Source organism: Ovis aries, chromosome 3, assembly GCF_016772045.2.
Source record: "Ovis aries strain OAR_USU_Benz2616 breed Rambouillet chromosome 3, ARS-UI_Ramb_v3.0, whole genome shotgun sequence".
NCBI lineage: Eukaryota > Metazoa > Chordata > Mammalia > Artiodactyla > Bovidae > Ovis > Ovis aries.
This window is the reverse complement of record NC_056056.1, coordinates 165,851,479-165,865,001: the sequence shown is the minus strand read 5'-3', so window position 1 is coordinate 165,865,001 and position 13,523 is coordinate 165,851,479. Positions and strand designations below refer to the sequence as shown.

Genomic DNA, 13,523 nt, shown 5'->3' with positions numbered 1-13,523 from the left:
TACAGACAAAGAGAGATGTTTTACAAGAATTTCACACACATTACATGGTCTCTTCCATTGTTGCAAAATGCATGATTTGTTTTCCAAGCTGAGGACGCATAAACCTTAACATAAGTTGCTTTGCTTAATGGTCAGGGTTTGTTAATTCTTCTTTCTTCTGAAAAGAGAGGAACAAAATCACAAGATTTCAGAGTCTCCCAAGGGTGTCACCATTATTTCCCCATCATCTAGAATAGTGCCTAGCACATAGCAGTTACTGGCAGATCTGGTGGATGATTAGAAGGTTGGAACCATGGGAGGTAAAATCCACGACAGCAAGGACCTTGTGGTGTTTGCCATGTTGTCCTGTGTACCCTCAACTGCTCCTGCCATCAGGAAACACTGCATATACTCAGCCCAGCCCCTTCAGCACATACTACTGAAGCACGTGACAGTCTCTGCTACGATGTTTGCCATTCTCTCCAATGCACAATCCAGTGTTGGGGCTTCCCTGGTGGTCAAGAATCCACCCTGCAGTGCAAGGGACAGCGGTTGGATCCCACACGCCTCGGGGCAAGTAAGCCAGTGCGCCACAGCTACTGAACCCAGGCTCTAGAGCTTGTGCTCCGTGACAAGAGCAGCCGCTACACTGAGAAGCCCGCATACCACAATGAGAAGACCACACAGAGCGATGGAAAGTAGCCCCTGCTTGCTACAGTGAGAGAAAGCCCCCGTGAAGCAACAAAGACCCAGCACAGGCAATAATAATAAATAAAAAAATAATCCAGTGCTTCATTAATTTGGTATCTACTTGGATTTCTATGTTCTTAGAGGATATCAGTCATATTTAAATCAGGTAGATTTCCTATTGCCATCACTCCGGGGTTATTTTCAAAAGAACTTTGAGATTTAAGTATGTTCTATAATTTCAGAATGGCATTGATGCAAAAGCATGTGGTTTTGGATAAAATATAAACTCTAATATTTTTTCATTGTTGCAGTTATGATATGACCCTGACAAATGCTTGCATTTCCTTGAGTCAAAGATGGATCACTGTGAGTAGTAATGTATGGTTTTTGCCTCCTTTTTGAATTGTACAAATATGTCTCTGCTCAATGAAGTCAGGGAGTGGTGCTTTACTTATGAACTCATGTGCTCGGAAAGGCTATTCATTCAGTCTGGTTTGTCCAAAATAATATATACCAGCCCCCAGTGTGTAAAGTTAAATTTGAGGGGAAAACAAATGGATGTTGATGGTATTGGTTCTGATTTTCTTGATCTTAAAAGGGAAAGGGGAATATAGGCCTCTTAGGGGAGAGGAAATGATTTTTGGGAACGATGAATATAGGGGCCCTTAGAAGAAGAGATAGGGAGGCATAGTTTCCCCCAAAGTTTGGGAATGGAGTGTAAGAGAGGAGTAGAAAGCTCCAGGTATTAGGAGAACCAAGGGAAAGCCAGCAAAAGGAAAAGAAACCAAATCAGGAGTAAGGCAAACCAGGAAAACACCACAAGAAACCATGACAAAGATACTCTGGTTTTAAATAAAATATGAACATAAGAAAATATAAAATTCAACAGTTTCTCGTCAGAGCAGAGGCTGGCTGTGCTCACATGTACCTCCTCTGTCCGCACTTTGCCCTCCCCACCTCATTCTTCTCTGTACCCACCTGGCCCTGCCATGGAACCATGACCCTGAATTTTGGTTTTATCTTTTTCCCTGTTCTTTATGTTTTTACCACTAATGAGTGTATCCTCGACAGTTTAAATTTGCATGTTTTTAAGCAGAGAATGAGATCTGTAACTTCTAATATTAAGATCAGTTTCTAAAAAGGGAAGAAGTTCTGATATTAAGGGCATTCTGAAGGGGAGGAGGCTGTAAAATAATGCTTCTATACAAAGATGTATATGCATACATTAAATTTTCAGGAGGGATATACAAGGAACTATTAATATAGGTTTCTGAGGAGTGGGACTTAGAGACAGGGAGCAAAAGCAGAGGAATTTTTCATTTGGTCCTATTTGATTTTTTTTTCCAAACCTTTGCATATATTTCTTTTAAAAGAAACCCTAGTTTAAAATAATTTGAAACTATTTTAAAAGATTCTAAAAATACCCATTTTGATAAGCTTTATTAATATTCCTTAATCATTTCCTCAAAGATAAATCACAGTGAATCCTAATTTGAAAAGTACAGAAGCACTTTTTTTTCCTTAGACAATTTCCAAGATTTAAGCAGGGGCAAATAGAATATGTGGAGATGAAGGGAAAGATCTGTTTGTGGCCTTATGTGTTCCTTAGTGTGGTATTTTAAAGAATATGCAATATGACTTTTTACCCACATGTTTGAATTGGCCTGTAAATTACCTGCCATGTATTTTGCAGTGTTTCTTTACTTTGGAAATCTATATAATACAAATGGCAGAGGATGTCAAAAGTTTCCTCCACTCCTGACAGTCTAATTTTTCTTAAGTAATATAGATCTAGGAATCATATCAGCGCTTTAACTTACACTGATGCCATCTCAGAATGATTTAAAATAGCTAACGCTTAATTTAATTTTTTTATAATCTTATGTATTTCTTTCTTAACTTTTATGTCATATAAACCAATACATTTTGCGGAGTTGTACATGAATGTAAATAATCAGGCAACATTTATTTCAGGCCAAAGATGATGATTTAAATTCATTCAGCTCAGCAGACCTAAAAGACTTCTCTTCCCATCAAGTGAATGAATTTTTAGCACAGATGCTCCAGAGTGTAAGTACTAGTGTAAGTACTAAAATATTAGAAATTAAAATGGGCATAAGGGCACAGTATTGGAAAAGTATTAATGTGGAAACTAACAGAAAAAAATGATTTGTTAAAATTCATTTGTTTACTTAAAAACGTTTGTTGATTGAATGCCTGCTATGTTTAATACAGTGCTGAATATAAAAGTATGTAAGAAAGAAATATCCCGTGTCCTTAAAAAGTTTATAAGCTACTAGGAAAGGTCACACATGCAAAATTTAGCAGTAAAAGGAGGAATTTTAGGTGTCATTTGTAAAAAAAGGGAAGGAGGATTCCCTTCCAACTGGGGTAATCAGGAAGGATTTGGGGGGACTGGGGATTGATCTGAGCAGAACAGTCAGCAGGGGGGTAGAAATTCAAGTCGGAAGGACTAGAACATGACAGAGTGTGGCTGGCGTTGCAGGAGGAGGAAGCTGTGGGTTTGGGAAAGAGGTTAATGGAGAGAACACAAGAAAGACTGCTGGGACCTGATGTGACAAGTCTGGAATGCCAGGCTAGGAATGTTAGATGTGATTCTAGATAGGAGCAAAGGATTTCACATTTTTAACGATGAGTCATCTGATGCAATGGTGATTATGACGACTATTCCTCTGATGCTGGGGAGGCTGGATGGAATGAGGAATGCTGGCAGTGAAGTTAGTTGGGAGACTCAAAGGAGCCCGGGACAGGAGGGAGGGAGCTGGTGGGAAGGGAAAGAACAGGAGAAGGAGATCACAAGATGGAGCAGGGGGTTTGAGGATTCACTGGATTAGGGGTTAACAGGAAGAAGTCCAGGCAGACTTGAAGGTGTCAAAGCCAGGGGATTGAATGAATATGCACAGCTGAGAGGAGATGCTGTAAACTGAGTGGGACACAGTGAGGTCTTTCTTATTATAAGACAGGTCCCTAGACCTTAGAGTTAACACTTCTAAGGACCTTGAGAGGGATGGAGACTTTTGAACAGAATTTCCTGTGGAATCGATACAAGATGAATAGCACTTTACAGCAATAGGCGCTTTAGAGCATTTTTTAGTGCATGAAGCCATCCTCACACACTTCTGTAGCCCCTCCTGCCCTGTCTCCTGGAACTGCGAAAAGAGAAATGATGGGATGACTGGGGAGCAGGCACGTCAAGCACTGGGAGAGGAAGGGCACTGAGGACAAGACTTTAACCAGCTGGCCAGCCTGGCTTGACTTGGAGCTGAGTTGAACTGAAACAATTCGGGAAGGGTCTCGCAGTCAGTGAGAGCAGAGATGGTTAATGAGTGGGAGTGAGGTTCTGTAAGATAAAGTCATGGCTGGAGCAGAATTACCAACTACCTCATGGTTCCCCAGCCTGCATCATGCAGGCACCACGGACTCTCCGCTTGACCAAACTGAACTCTTCTTTCTCTCCTTCACCCAAACTTGTTCTCCCTTTAGGGCGGGTTAACCTGGGCACAGGGGCTTCCCAGATGGCACAGTGGTAAAGAATCCGCCTGCCAGTGCAGGAGATGAAAGAGATGTGGGTTCAATCCCTGGGTTGGGAAGATCCCCTGGAGGAGGAAAGGGCAACCCATTCCATTATTCTTGCCTGGAAAATTCCACAGACAGAGGAGCCCAGTGAGCTATAGTCTGTGAGGTTGCAAAGAGTCAGACATGAGTGAGCACACTCTCACACACACACCACTTGGGCACAAGAGTTGATGAACCCCCTGAAACTGTACACATAAGTTTGTGTTTATAGATGTACTTTCCCCTTAAGGAAAGGGTACATAATAGTCATCAGATTCTGAAAAGGGCCTGTAAGATAAAAATTTAAAAGCTGCTATTTTGTAGGGATATAGATAATTTAAAAGGGATTTCAGAGGAAACATACAAAGATAACACTGGGGGAACTCAGTGAGGAAGAAAATTAACTGTGATTGAATCTGGAGAATAGAATAAGATATGTAAAGTATAAGGAAGAACTTGAAAGATTCTGGAAAGGGTCTGAAAGTTACTATTTATATACATCCAAAAGTCTCAAGAGAGTACTTCTCATTTAATTCTCTGTGTATCTTGCAAATTAAATTAACCCTTGGCTCTGTAGTGCTTCCCTGGTGGCTCAGATGGTAAAGGATCTGCCTGCATTGCAGGAGACCTGGGTGAGGAAGAGCCCCTGGAGAAGGAAGTGGCTAACCACTCCAGTATTCTTGCCTGGAGAATTCTGTGGAGCCTGGTGGCCTACAGTCTGTGGGGTCGCAAAGAGTTGGACACGACTGAGTGACTGACACTTTGCCTTCTAGCAGGACATCTGTATTCAGAATAAGTTGGCACAAAATTTATCTTAGTGTGCATTTGTTTATTTTTATCTAACTTATTGCTGTATTATACACTTGAGGATTTTAATCTGGCTAAGAATTTCTCTCCCACTCCTTTCTTCCAAGGAATCCTGTTGAAATGATACATTATACTTCTTTATTTTGCTCTAGGCACCTCTTCCATTGGGGCACATAAAGCGAATGCAAGAGGTGTACAACTTCAATGCCATTAACAATTCTGAAATACGATTCAGGTACATCATTTTAACTTGTCTCTGTGGAAGAAAGTGGAAAACTAGTTTAACAGGTAGAGACAGGGGAAGCAGCATATGAGACATACATGAGTCTCAAGAAATCCTTGTTAAATTTACTGCATCTAGATACAGAATTATAGTGGTCTTTAAGGAATAGTTGCAGTGTCTGTAATATGATCATATTAATTTTTGTTAGAATTTTCTGTAAGCTTTTCTTGCCTTTAAAAAAATTAGAATTAAGGATCCAGTGGTAAATCATCACTCTTCCACAACTAACCAAACGAGCTCTGAAATGGCAACATCCAGAAATCTTTGATTCTGTCCATCTTTCTTAATTTAAATTTGGTAGTATAAGCCTGAATCAAAGTTTAATTCCTTCATGAATTACATATGTTAGACCCATGAGCACCTACATAATCCAAATTCTAAAACATGATATTTTTCAAGAACACACTCTTCTTCCTTCTCTTCTCCAATTATTGAATGAAATATATAAGGATTTGAGATTCTCAGAAGGACATAATATAAAGTGGTGTACAGTGCAGCTATAATGGGATTATTTATCATTATAAAAGTTTTCAGATATGCCTGTCATATCCTGTTTCCACCTCATTTCCCACCCCATACCCCCTAAAATCCTCCTTTTAGATGGTTACGACTCTGCATTCAATCGAAATGGGAGGAAGCAATTCCTTTGGCTCTAAAAATGGCAACTGAACAAGGAAGGATGAAGTTTACACGGCCCTTATTCAAGTAAGAACCAAGCCTTACTGTGCTTTGATTTTACATTAAGAATGGGAAAGAAAAATCTTAAACAGATATTTTTGTTGTTGCTATAATACTTTGTAAAGTGCAATCTAAAAATAATATTTTTAAATTTGTTAAAGATTATAGATACAATTTTGGAATAGGAGTTAACATTTCTAAATGTTTTAAATTTGAGATGATTTTGTTAGCTTATTAAGAAGATTATCTGTTATGGGCCAGCCAAATAGGATTAGATGCTGCTGAAAAGGAAATAAATTGAAGGCAATCTTATATACACAGGAAGATCTTTAAAATCAAGTAGAATATCATTGGTGAGTAGGGAAGCACAAGAATAAAGTGTCTGAAGTTAAATGCAAGAAAGATCAAGCAGGTAAATCCAAACCTGTTTTAACTCAAATGTTGCAATTAAGTAGAAGAATAGGTTGCTTGACATTTAATAAAGGAATGCTTGGTAAAATTGAAAAAAGTTGTTATCTTGGCCACAAGATACAATTTAAAAATACCTCAGTGAAATTATTTTGACTATTAATTTGACAGGAATTCTGAAAAAAATATAACCTGGCATATCTATTATTAATCTGTTTGCTTTGCAAGCATAATAAAATTTGCCAAAACAAGTCAACAAGTCATTATCTTTTTTTTTTTTTAACGCAGGGACCTTGCTGCCTTTGACAAATCCCATGATCAAGCCATCCGTACCTACCAGGAGCACAAGGCGTCCATGCACCCTGTGACTGCCATGCTTGTGGGGAAAGATTTAAAAGTGGATTAAGGACCTGCCCATTGGTGGTGTCAGATATTTCTCTTTTTAAAATCAAATTCATAAAAGAATACAACACTTCAGCTCACATTGTAATTAAAAATGTCTTTTAGTTTTGGTTTTTTATTGTTTTGTCAGTTATTTTTTTCGTAAATAAAGCTGAGCTGCCTCCCCCTGCTGCACCCCTGGTGGCGTATTCTTTGTACAGTGAATTTTAGCAAAGCTTAACCTTTGGATTTATAAATGTCAGGTGTCTCAGTTATTTCATATTCATTTTCTCCCTATATGGTCACAAGATAGACATGTCAACATATTATTATTTACCTCTTATTTTAAGCTCTCTAATTTGAGTCTTCTGCACACCAAAAATTCAGCATAATTAAGATTTTTCTTTTTAAATAAACTTACACATGAATACTTGGTTAGATTTGCTCATCACCCAGCTGGTGGACATAGGATCAACTCCCTTACCAAAAATATATAAACTGGTGGGAGCACTCTGCTCCCTATACCTGGATCCCCTGCTGGTCTGTTCTCCTGTCTGTAAGGGTCAGATGGTCAACCTGAATACCCTGCTTCTTCCCTCAGGTATTACGCGACCATCTTTTCAACCTGCCTCATCTCCTTCAGTTCAGTTCAGTTGCTCAGTCGTGTCCGACTCTTTGCAACCCCATGAATTGCAGCATGCCAGGCCTCCCTATCCATCACCAACTCTCGGAGTTCACTCAGACTCACGTCCATCGAGTCAGTGATGCCATCCAGCCATCTCATCCTCTGTCGTCCCCTTCTCCTGCCCCCAATCCCTCCCAGCATCAGATTCTTTTCCTTAGTGATCAGCAAACATTCTCCACCAACAAACAGCATACAACACCGAGAAAGAAATAATTGAAAACAATGCAACAAGTTGATCCACGTGAGAGAGTAACAAAGTACCCCCATGAGTGTAATCAAGTGCCCTAGGGTGCCTCAGCACGGAGTTTGGGAACCACTGTTAGGATGCTTTGATCGTAAGTGATAGCAACCCTGATGACTAGACTTCAGAAAAGCAAAAGGATTATTTTAAGAATACAGGGTAAGGGGAGGTTATCAGCATCTGAGGACAGACAGAAGGGCACTAACACCAGGACAGGAGAGACATCAGTACTCTTTTATCTTCCACTTCTATTTGCAAACAGTCGGACACAACTGAGTGGCTGAACTACTGGCCCACCTTGTATAGTCCAGCCACCCCTAGCTTTGCTGTTGCAGATAGTTCTTACCATGTGGAGAGACTGTCTTAATTCCAAATTCCCATAGGTGAGACTCTGACCCAGCTTTGATCCACCCATGGCCAAATAAACTCTAGCAAAGAGGAATGGTGTCTTGAAGGATAAATGTAGGTTGGGGTATATCATCATTAAATACCTTCCAAAAGTGCTAATGCAAAAAGAGGGGGAAGGTCTTAAATTGAAGCAAACACCTTGGCCCTTCTTGTAATCCTGAGACTTCCCCGCTTTCACTCTCCCAAACAGGCCTCTCCCTTTGGGCATGTTTCTACGCTGCAGTGTGATTCTGTTTTCAAGGTCTTGCTCTCACTCATGCTGGGACTATCAGAGGACAGAGTTCAGCTCACATTCATGGTATATAGTCACATTCTTTATGACTCTCTGCATTCTCAGTTACTCAGTTGTGTCTGACTCTCTGCAACACCATGGACTATATAGCCTGCCAGTCTCCTCTGTCCATGGGATTCTCCAGGCAGGAATACTGGAGTTGCCATTTCCTCCTCCAAGGGGTCTTCCCAACCCCAGGGATAGAACATGCATCTCTTGCTTCGGCAGGCAGATTCTTTACCGTTGGGCCACCTGGGAAGCCCTAAGTGATTGGACTTGAGCAAATCCATGGACGCAGATGATGCTTTAGGAGTCTTCTCTTGATCTATAAACATACCCCATACTCTAAGCTAATGTCCTTTTTCAGTTACACTGATTAGTGATACTGAACATGAATTGGGGCCAGGGATGCAGGAGGTAGGGGGCGCTAAAGACAAACGTTCATAGAGATTTACCTGGAGCCAGCTCAGTGGCAGCTACGCTTATTCAGCTAATACACTTAATCAGCTCAACATACATTTAACTCAGCTAATACGTGTATGGCAACCCACTTCAGTATTCTTGTCTGGAGAATCCCGGGGACAGAGGAGCCTGGTGGGCTGCTGTCTATGGGGTCGCACAGAGTCGGACATAACTGAAGCCACTTAGCAGCAGCAGCAGCAATAAGTGTATGTAGAATGTCTTTGAACTCAGCAAATACACTTACTCAGCTCAACGTACACTTACTCAGCTAATAAGTGTATGTTGAATGTCTTTGTACCCAGCTGGGTTCATACATAATTTTTGAGTGAACAAAAATGAGTAATTTCTGGGTGTGGAGAAAAGAGACTCATCCAACGTGGGAGTGTACATTGGTGCAGCCACTGTGGAGAATAGTATGGAGGCTCCTCAGAAAACTAAAAACAGAACTTCCACATGATCCTGCAATCCCACTCCTGGGTATATATCCAGACAAAACTATTCAAAAAGATACATGCACCCCTGTGTTCATAGCAGCACTATTCACAATAGCCAAGACATGGAAACAATCGGAATGTCCATCGACAGATGAATGGATAAAGATATGGTGCATACATGCAGGCACTTCCCTGCTGGTTCAGTCGATAAAGAATCTGCCTGCAATGCAGGAGACATGGGTTTGATCCCTGGGTTGGGAAGATCCCCTGGAGAACGGAACAGCTACCCACTCCCGTATTCTTGCCTGGAGAATTCCATGGACAGAGGAACCTGGCAGGCTACAGTCCATGGGGTCGCAAAAAGTCGGACACAACCGAGCAAACTTTCACTGTCTTTCTTTCACATTTATATATAGTAGAATACTGCTTAGCCATAAAAAAGAATGAAATAATGCCATTTGCAACAGCATGGATGCAACTAGAGATTATCATACTAAGTGAAGTAAGTCCAAAAGAGAAAGATGAATACTATATGATGTCACTTACATGTGGAATCTAAAGTATGATACAAATGAACCTCTCCATGAAACAAACAGAATCACAGACAGAGTACAGATTGGTGGTTGCTATGGGGAGGTGGCTGGGGGAGAGAGGGAGTGGGAGGCTGTGGTTGGCAGATGTAAGCTGTTACATATAGTATGGATAAAAAGGTCCTCCTGTATAGCACAGGGAACTATAGTCAATATACTGTGATAAACCATTATGCAAAAGACTTTTAAAAAGAATGTATATATGTATATACAACTGAATCACAGTTGCTGTATAGCAATAATTAACACTGTAAATCAACTATGCTTCAATTAAAAAAAAAAAACTTCTATATAATGCTAAAGAAGAAGGGAAGCAGCCCAGAGAAGGGCCATTTACCCCCACTGAAGGGTTTAGGAGAAGGAAATGGTGACCCACTCCAGTGTTCTTGCCTGGGGAATCCCAGGGATGGAGGGGCCTGGTGGGCTGCCGTCTTTGGGGTTGCACAGAGCCGGACACAACTGAAGTGACTTAGCAGCAGCAGCTTAGCAGAGGGGTTTAGAGGATGCTTCCTGGAGAAGAGAAGGCCTAAAATGAGATTGAAGAAATAAGAAATATCTAGCCAAGCAAAGAAAGATCACTCATGATGCAATGAAGATCTCGTGTGCCTCAGATAAGACATGATGTAGCCAAATAAATATTTTTTTAATATATTGTTTTAAAAAGTCTCAATGATAGTCATCACAGACAATTTCATAGCATTTCCATTGTACCTGGTGCTGCTCTAAGAGCTTTGCATGTATGAACTCATTTAGTCCTCCAAAAAGCCCTTTGAAATAGGTACTACTATCATCTTCATTTTGTAGGTGAAGAAACTGAGGCCCAGAGAAGTCAAGTAACTTGCCCAGAGGTCACACAGTCAGGAAATGGCAGGGCTAGGATTTGAGCACAGGTAGGGATTCCCACTGGCAAGAGTGAACATTGACATTCTAGGAATCAGAGAACTAAAATGGACTGGAATGGGTGAATTTAACTCAGATGACCATTATATCTACTACTGTGGACAGGACTCCCTCAGAAGAAATGGAGTAGCCATCATGGTCAACAAAAGAGTCCAAAATGCAGTACTTGGATGCAATCTAAAAAACGACAGAATGATCTCTGTTCGTTTCCAAGGCAAACCATTCAATATCACAGTAATCCAAGTCTATGCCCCAACCAGTAATGCTGAAGAAGCTGAAGTTGAACGGTTCTATGAAGACCTACAAGACCTTTTAGAACTAACACCCAAAAAAGATGTCCTTTTCATTATAGGGGACTGGAATGCAAAAGTAGGAAGTCAAGAAACACCTGGAGTAACAGGCAAATTTGGCCTTTGAATGCGGAATGAAGCAGGGCAAAGACTAATAGAGTTTTGCCAAGAAACTGCACTGGTCATAGCAAACACCCTCTTCCAACAACACAAGAGAAGACTCTACACATGGACATCACCAGATGGTCAATACCGAAATCAGATTGATTATATTCTTTGCAGCCAAAGATGGAGAAGCTCTATACAGTCAACAAAAACAAGACCAGGAGCTGATTGTGGCTCAGATCATGAACTCCTTATTGCCAAATTCAGACTGAAATTGAAGAAAGTAGGGAAAACCACTAGACCATTCAGGTATGACCTAAATCAAATCCTTTATGATTATACAGTGCAAGTGAGAAATAGATTTAAGGGACTAGATCTGAAAGATAGAGTGCCTGATGAACTATGGATGGAGGTTCATGACACTGTACAGGAGACAGGGATCAAGACCATCCCCATGGAAAAGAAATGCAAAAAAGCAAAATGGCTGTCTGAGGAGGCCTTACAAATAGCTGTGAAAAGAAGAGACATGAAAAGCAAAGGAGAAAAGGAAAGATATAAGCACCTGAATGCAGAGTTCCAAAGAAGAGCAAGAAGAGATAAGAAAGCCTTCCTCAGCAATCAATGCAAAGAAATAGAGGAAAACAACAGAATGGGAAAGACTAGAGATCTCTTCAAGAAAATTAGAGATACCAAGGGAACATTTCATGCAAAGATGGGCTCGATAAAGGACAGAAATGGTATGGACCTAACAGAAACATAAGATACTAAGAAGAGGTGGCAAGAATACACAGAAGAACTATACAAAAAGGATCTTCAAGACCAAGATAATCACGATGGTGTGATCACTCACCTAGAGCCAGACATCCTGGAATGTGAATTCAAGTGGGACTTAGAAAGCATCACTACGAACAAAGCTAGTGGAGGTGATGAATTCCAGTAGAGCTAGTTCAAATCCTGAAAGATGATGCTGTGAAAGTGCTGCACTCAATATGCTAGCAAATTTGGAAGACTTGGCAGTGGCCACAGGACTGGAAACAGTCAGTTTTCATTCCAATCCCAAAGAAAGGCAATGCCAAAGAATGCTCAAACTACTGCACAATTGCACTCATCTCACATGCTAGTAAAGTAATGCTCAAAATTCTCCAAGCCAGGCTTCAGCAATACGTGAACCGTGAACTTCCATGGTTCAAGCTGGTTTTAAAAAAGGCAGAGGAACCAGAGATCGAATTACCAACATCCGCTGGATCATTGAAAAAGCGAGAGAGTTCCAGAAAGACATCTGTTTCTGCTTTATTGACTATGCCGAAGGCTTTGACTCTGTGGATCACAATAAACTGTGGAAAATTCTTCAAGAGAGGGGAATACCAGACCACCTGACCTGCCTCTTGAGAAATCTGTATGCAGGTCAGGAGGCAACAGTTAGGACTGGACATGGAACAACAGACTGGTTCCAAATAGGAAAAGGAGTATGTCAAGGCTGTATATTGTCACCCGGCTTATTTAACTCCTATGCAGAGTACATCATGAGAAATGATGGGCTGGAAGAAGCACAAGCTGGAATCAAGAATGCCAGGAGAAATATCAATAACCTCAGATATGCAGATGACACCGCCCTTATGGCAGAAAGTGAAGAGGAACTAAAAGCCTCTTGATGAAAGTAAAAGTAGAGAGTGAAAAAGTTGGCTTAAAGCTCACCATTCAGAAAGCTAAGATCATGGCATCTGGTCCCATCACTTCATGGGAAATAGATGGGGAAACAGTGTCAGACTTTATTTTTTGGGGGGCTCCAAAATCACTGCAGATGGTGACTGCAGCCATGAAATTAAAAGACGCTTCCTCCTTGGAAGGAAAGTTATAACCAACCTAGATAGCATGTTGAAAATCAGAGACATTACTTTGCCAACTAAGGTCCATCTAGTCAAGGCTATGGTTTTCCAGTGGTCATGTATGGATGTGAGAATTGGACTGTGAAGAGAGCTGAGTGACGAAGAATTGATGCTTTTGAACTGTGGTGTTGGAGAAGACTCTTGAGAGTCCCTTGGACTGCAAGGCGATCCAACCAGTCCATCCTAAAGGAGATCAGCCCTGGGATTTCTTTGGAAGGACTGATGTTGAAGCTGAAACTCCAGTACTTTGGCCACTTCATGCGAAGAGTTGACTCATTGGAAAAGACTCTGATGCTGGGAGGGATTGGGGGCAGGAGGAGAAGGGGACAACAGAGGATGAGATGGCTGGATGGCATCACTGTCTCGATGGACGTGAGTCTGAGTGAACTCCAGGAGTTGGTGATGGACAGGAGGCCTGGCGTGCTGTGATTCACAGGGTCGCAAAGAGT

The 13,523-nt window shown here is 41.1% G+C and overlaps 1 protein-coding gene across 3 annotated transcripts in view; it reads left to right on the top strand.

Annotated features, from left to right (window-relative positions):
• LTA4H (leukotriene A4 hydrolase) overlaps positions 1-6,997 on the top strand; it is a 32,875-nt gene extending 25,878 nt beyond the window's left edge. Inside the window, exons 15-19 of one of the 3 annotated variants that reach the window (XM_004006629.5) lie at positions 981-1,035; positions 2,644-2,739; positions 5,205-5,287; positions 5,936-6,040; positions 6,710-6,997. In XM_004006629.5, coding sequence (XP_004006678.1) covers positions 981-1,035; positions 2,644-2,739; positions 5,205-5,287; positions 5,936-6,040; positions 6,710-6,827 — 457 coding nt within the window. In that variant the 3' untranslated portion in view covers positions 6,828-6,997. Of the gene's footprint in view, positions 1-980; positions 1,036-2,643; positions 2,752-5,204; positions 5,288-5,935; positions 6,041-6,709 lie in introns of all 3 variants that reach the window. The other 2 variants (XM_012174832.4, XM_027967630.3) reach the window with 2 other exon arrangements.
• Positions 6,998-13,523: the final 6,526 nt, after the last annotated feature.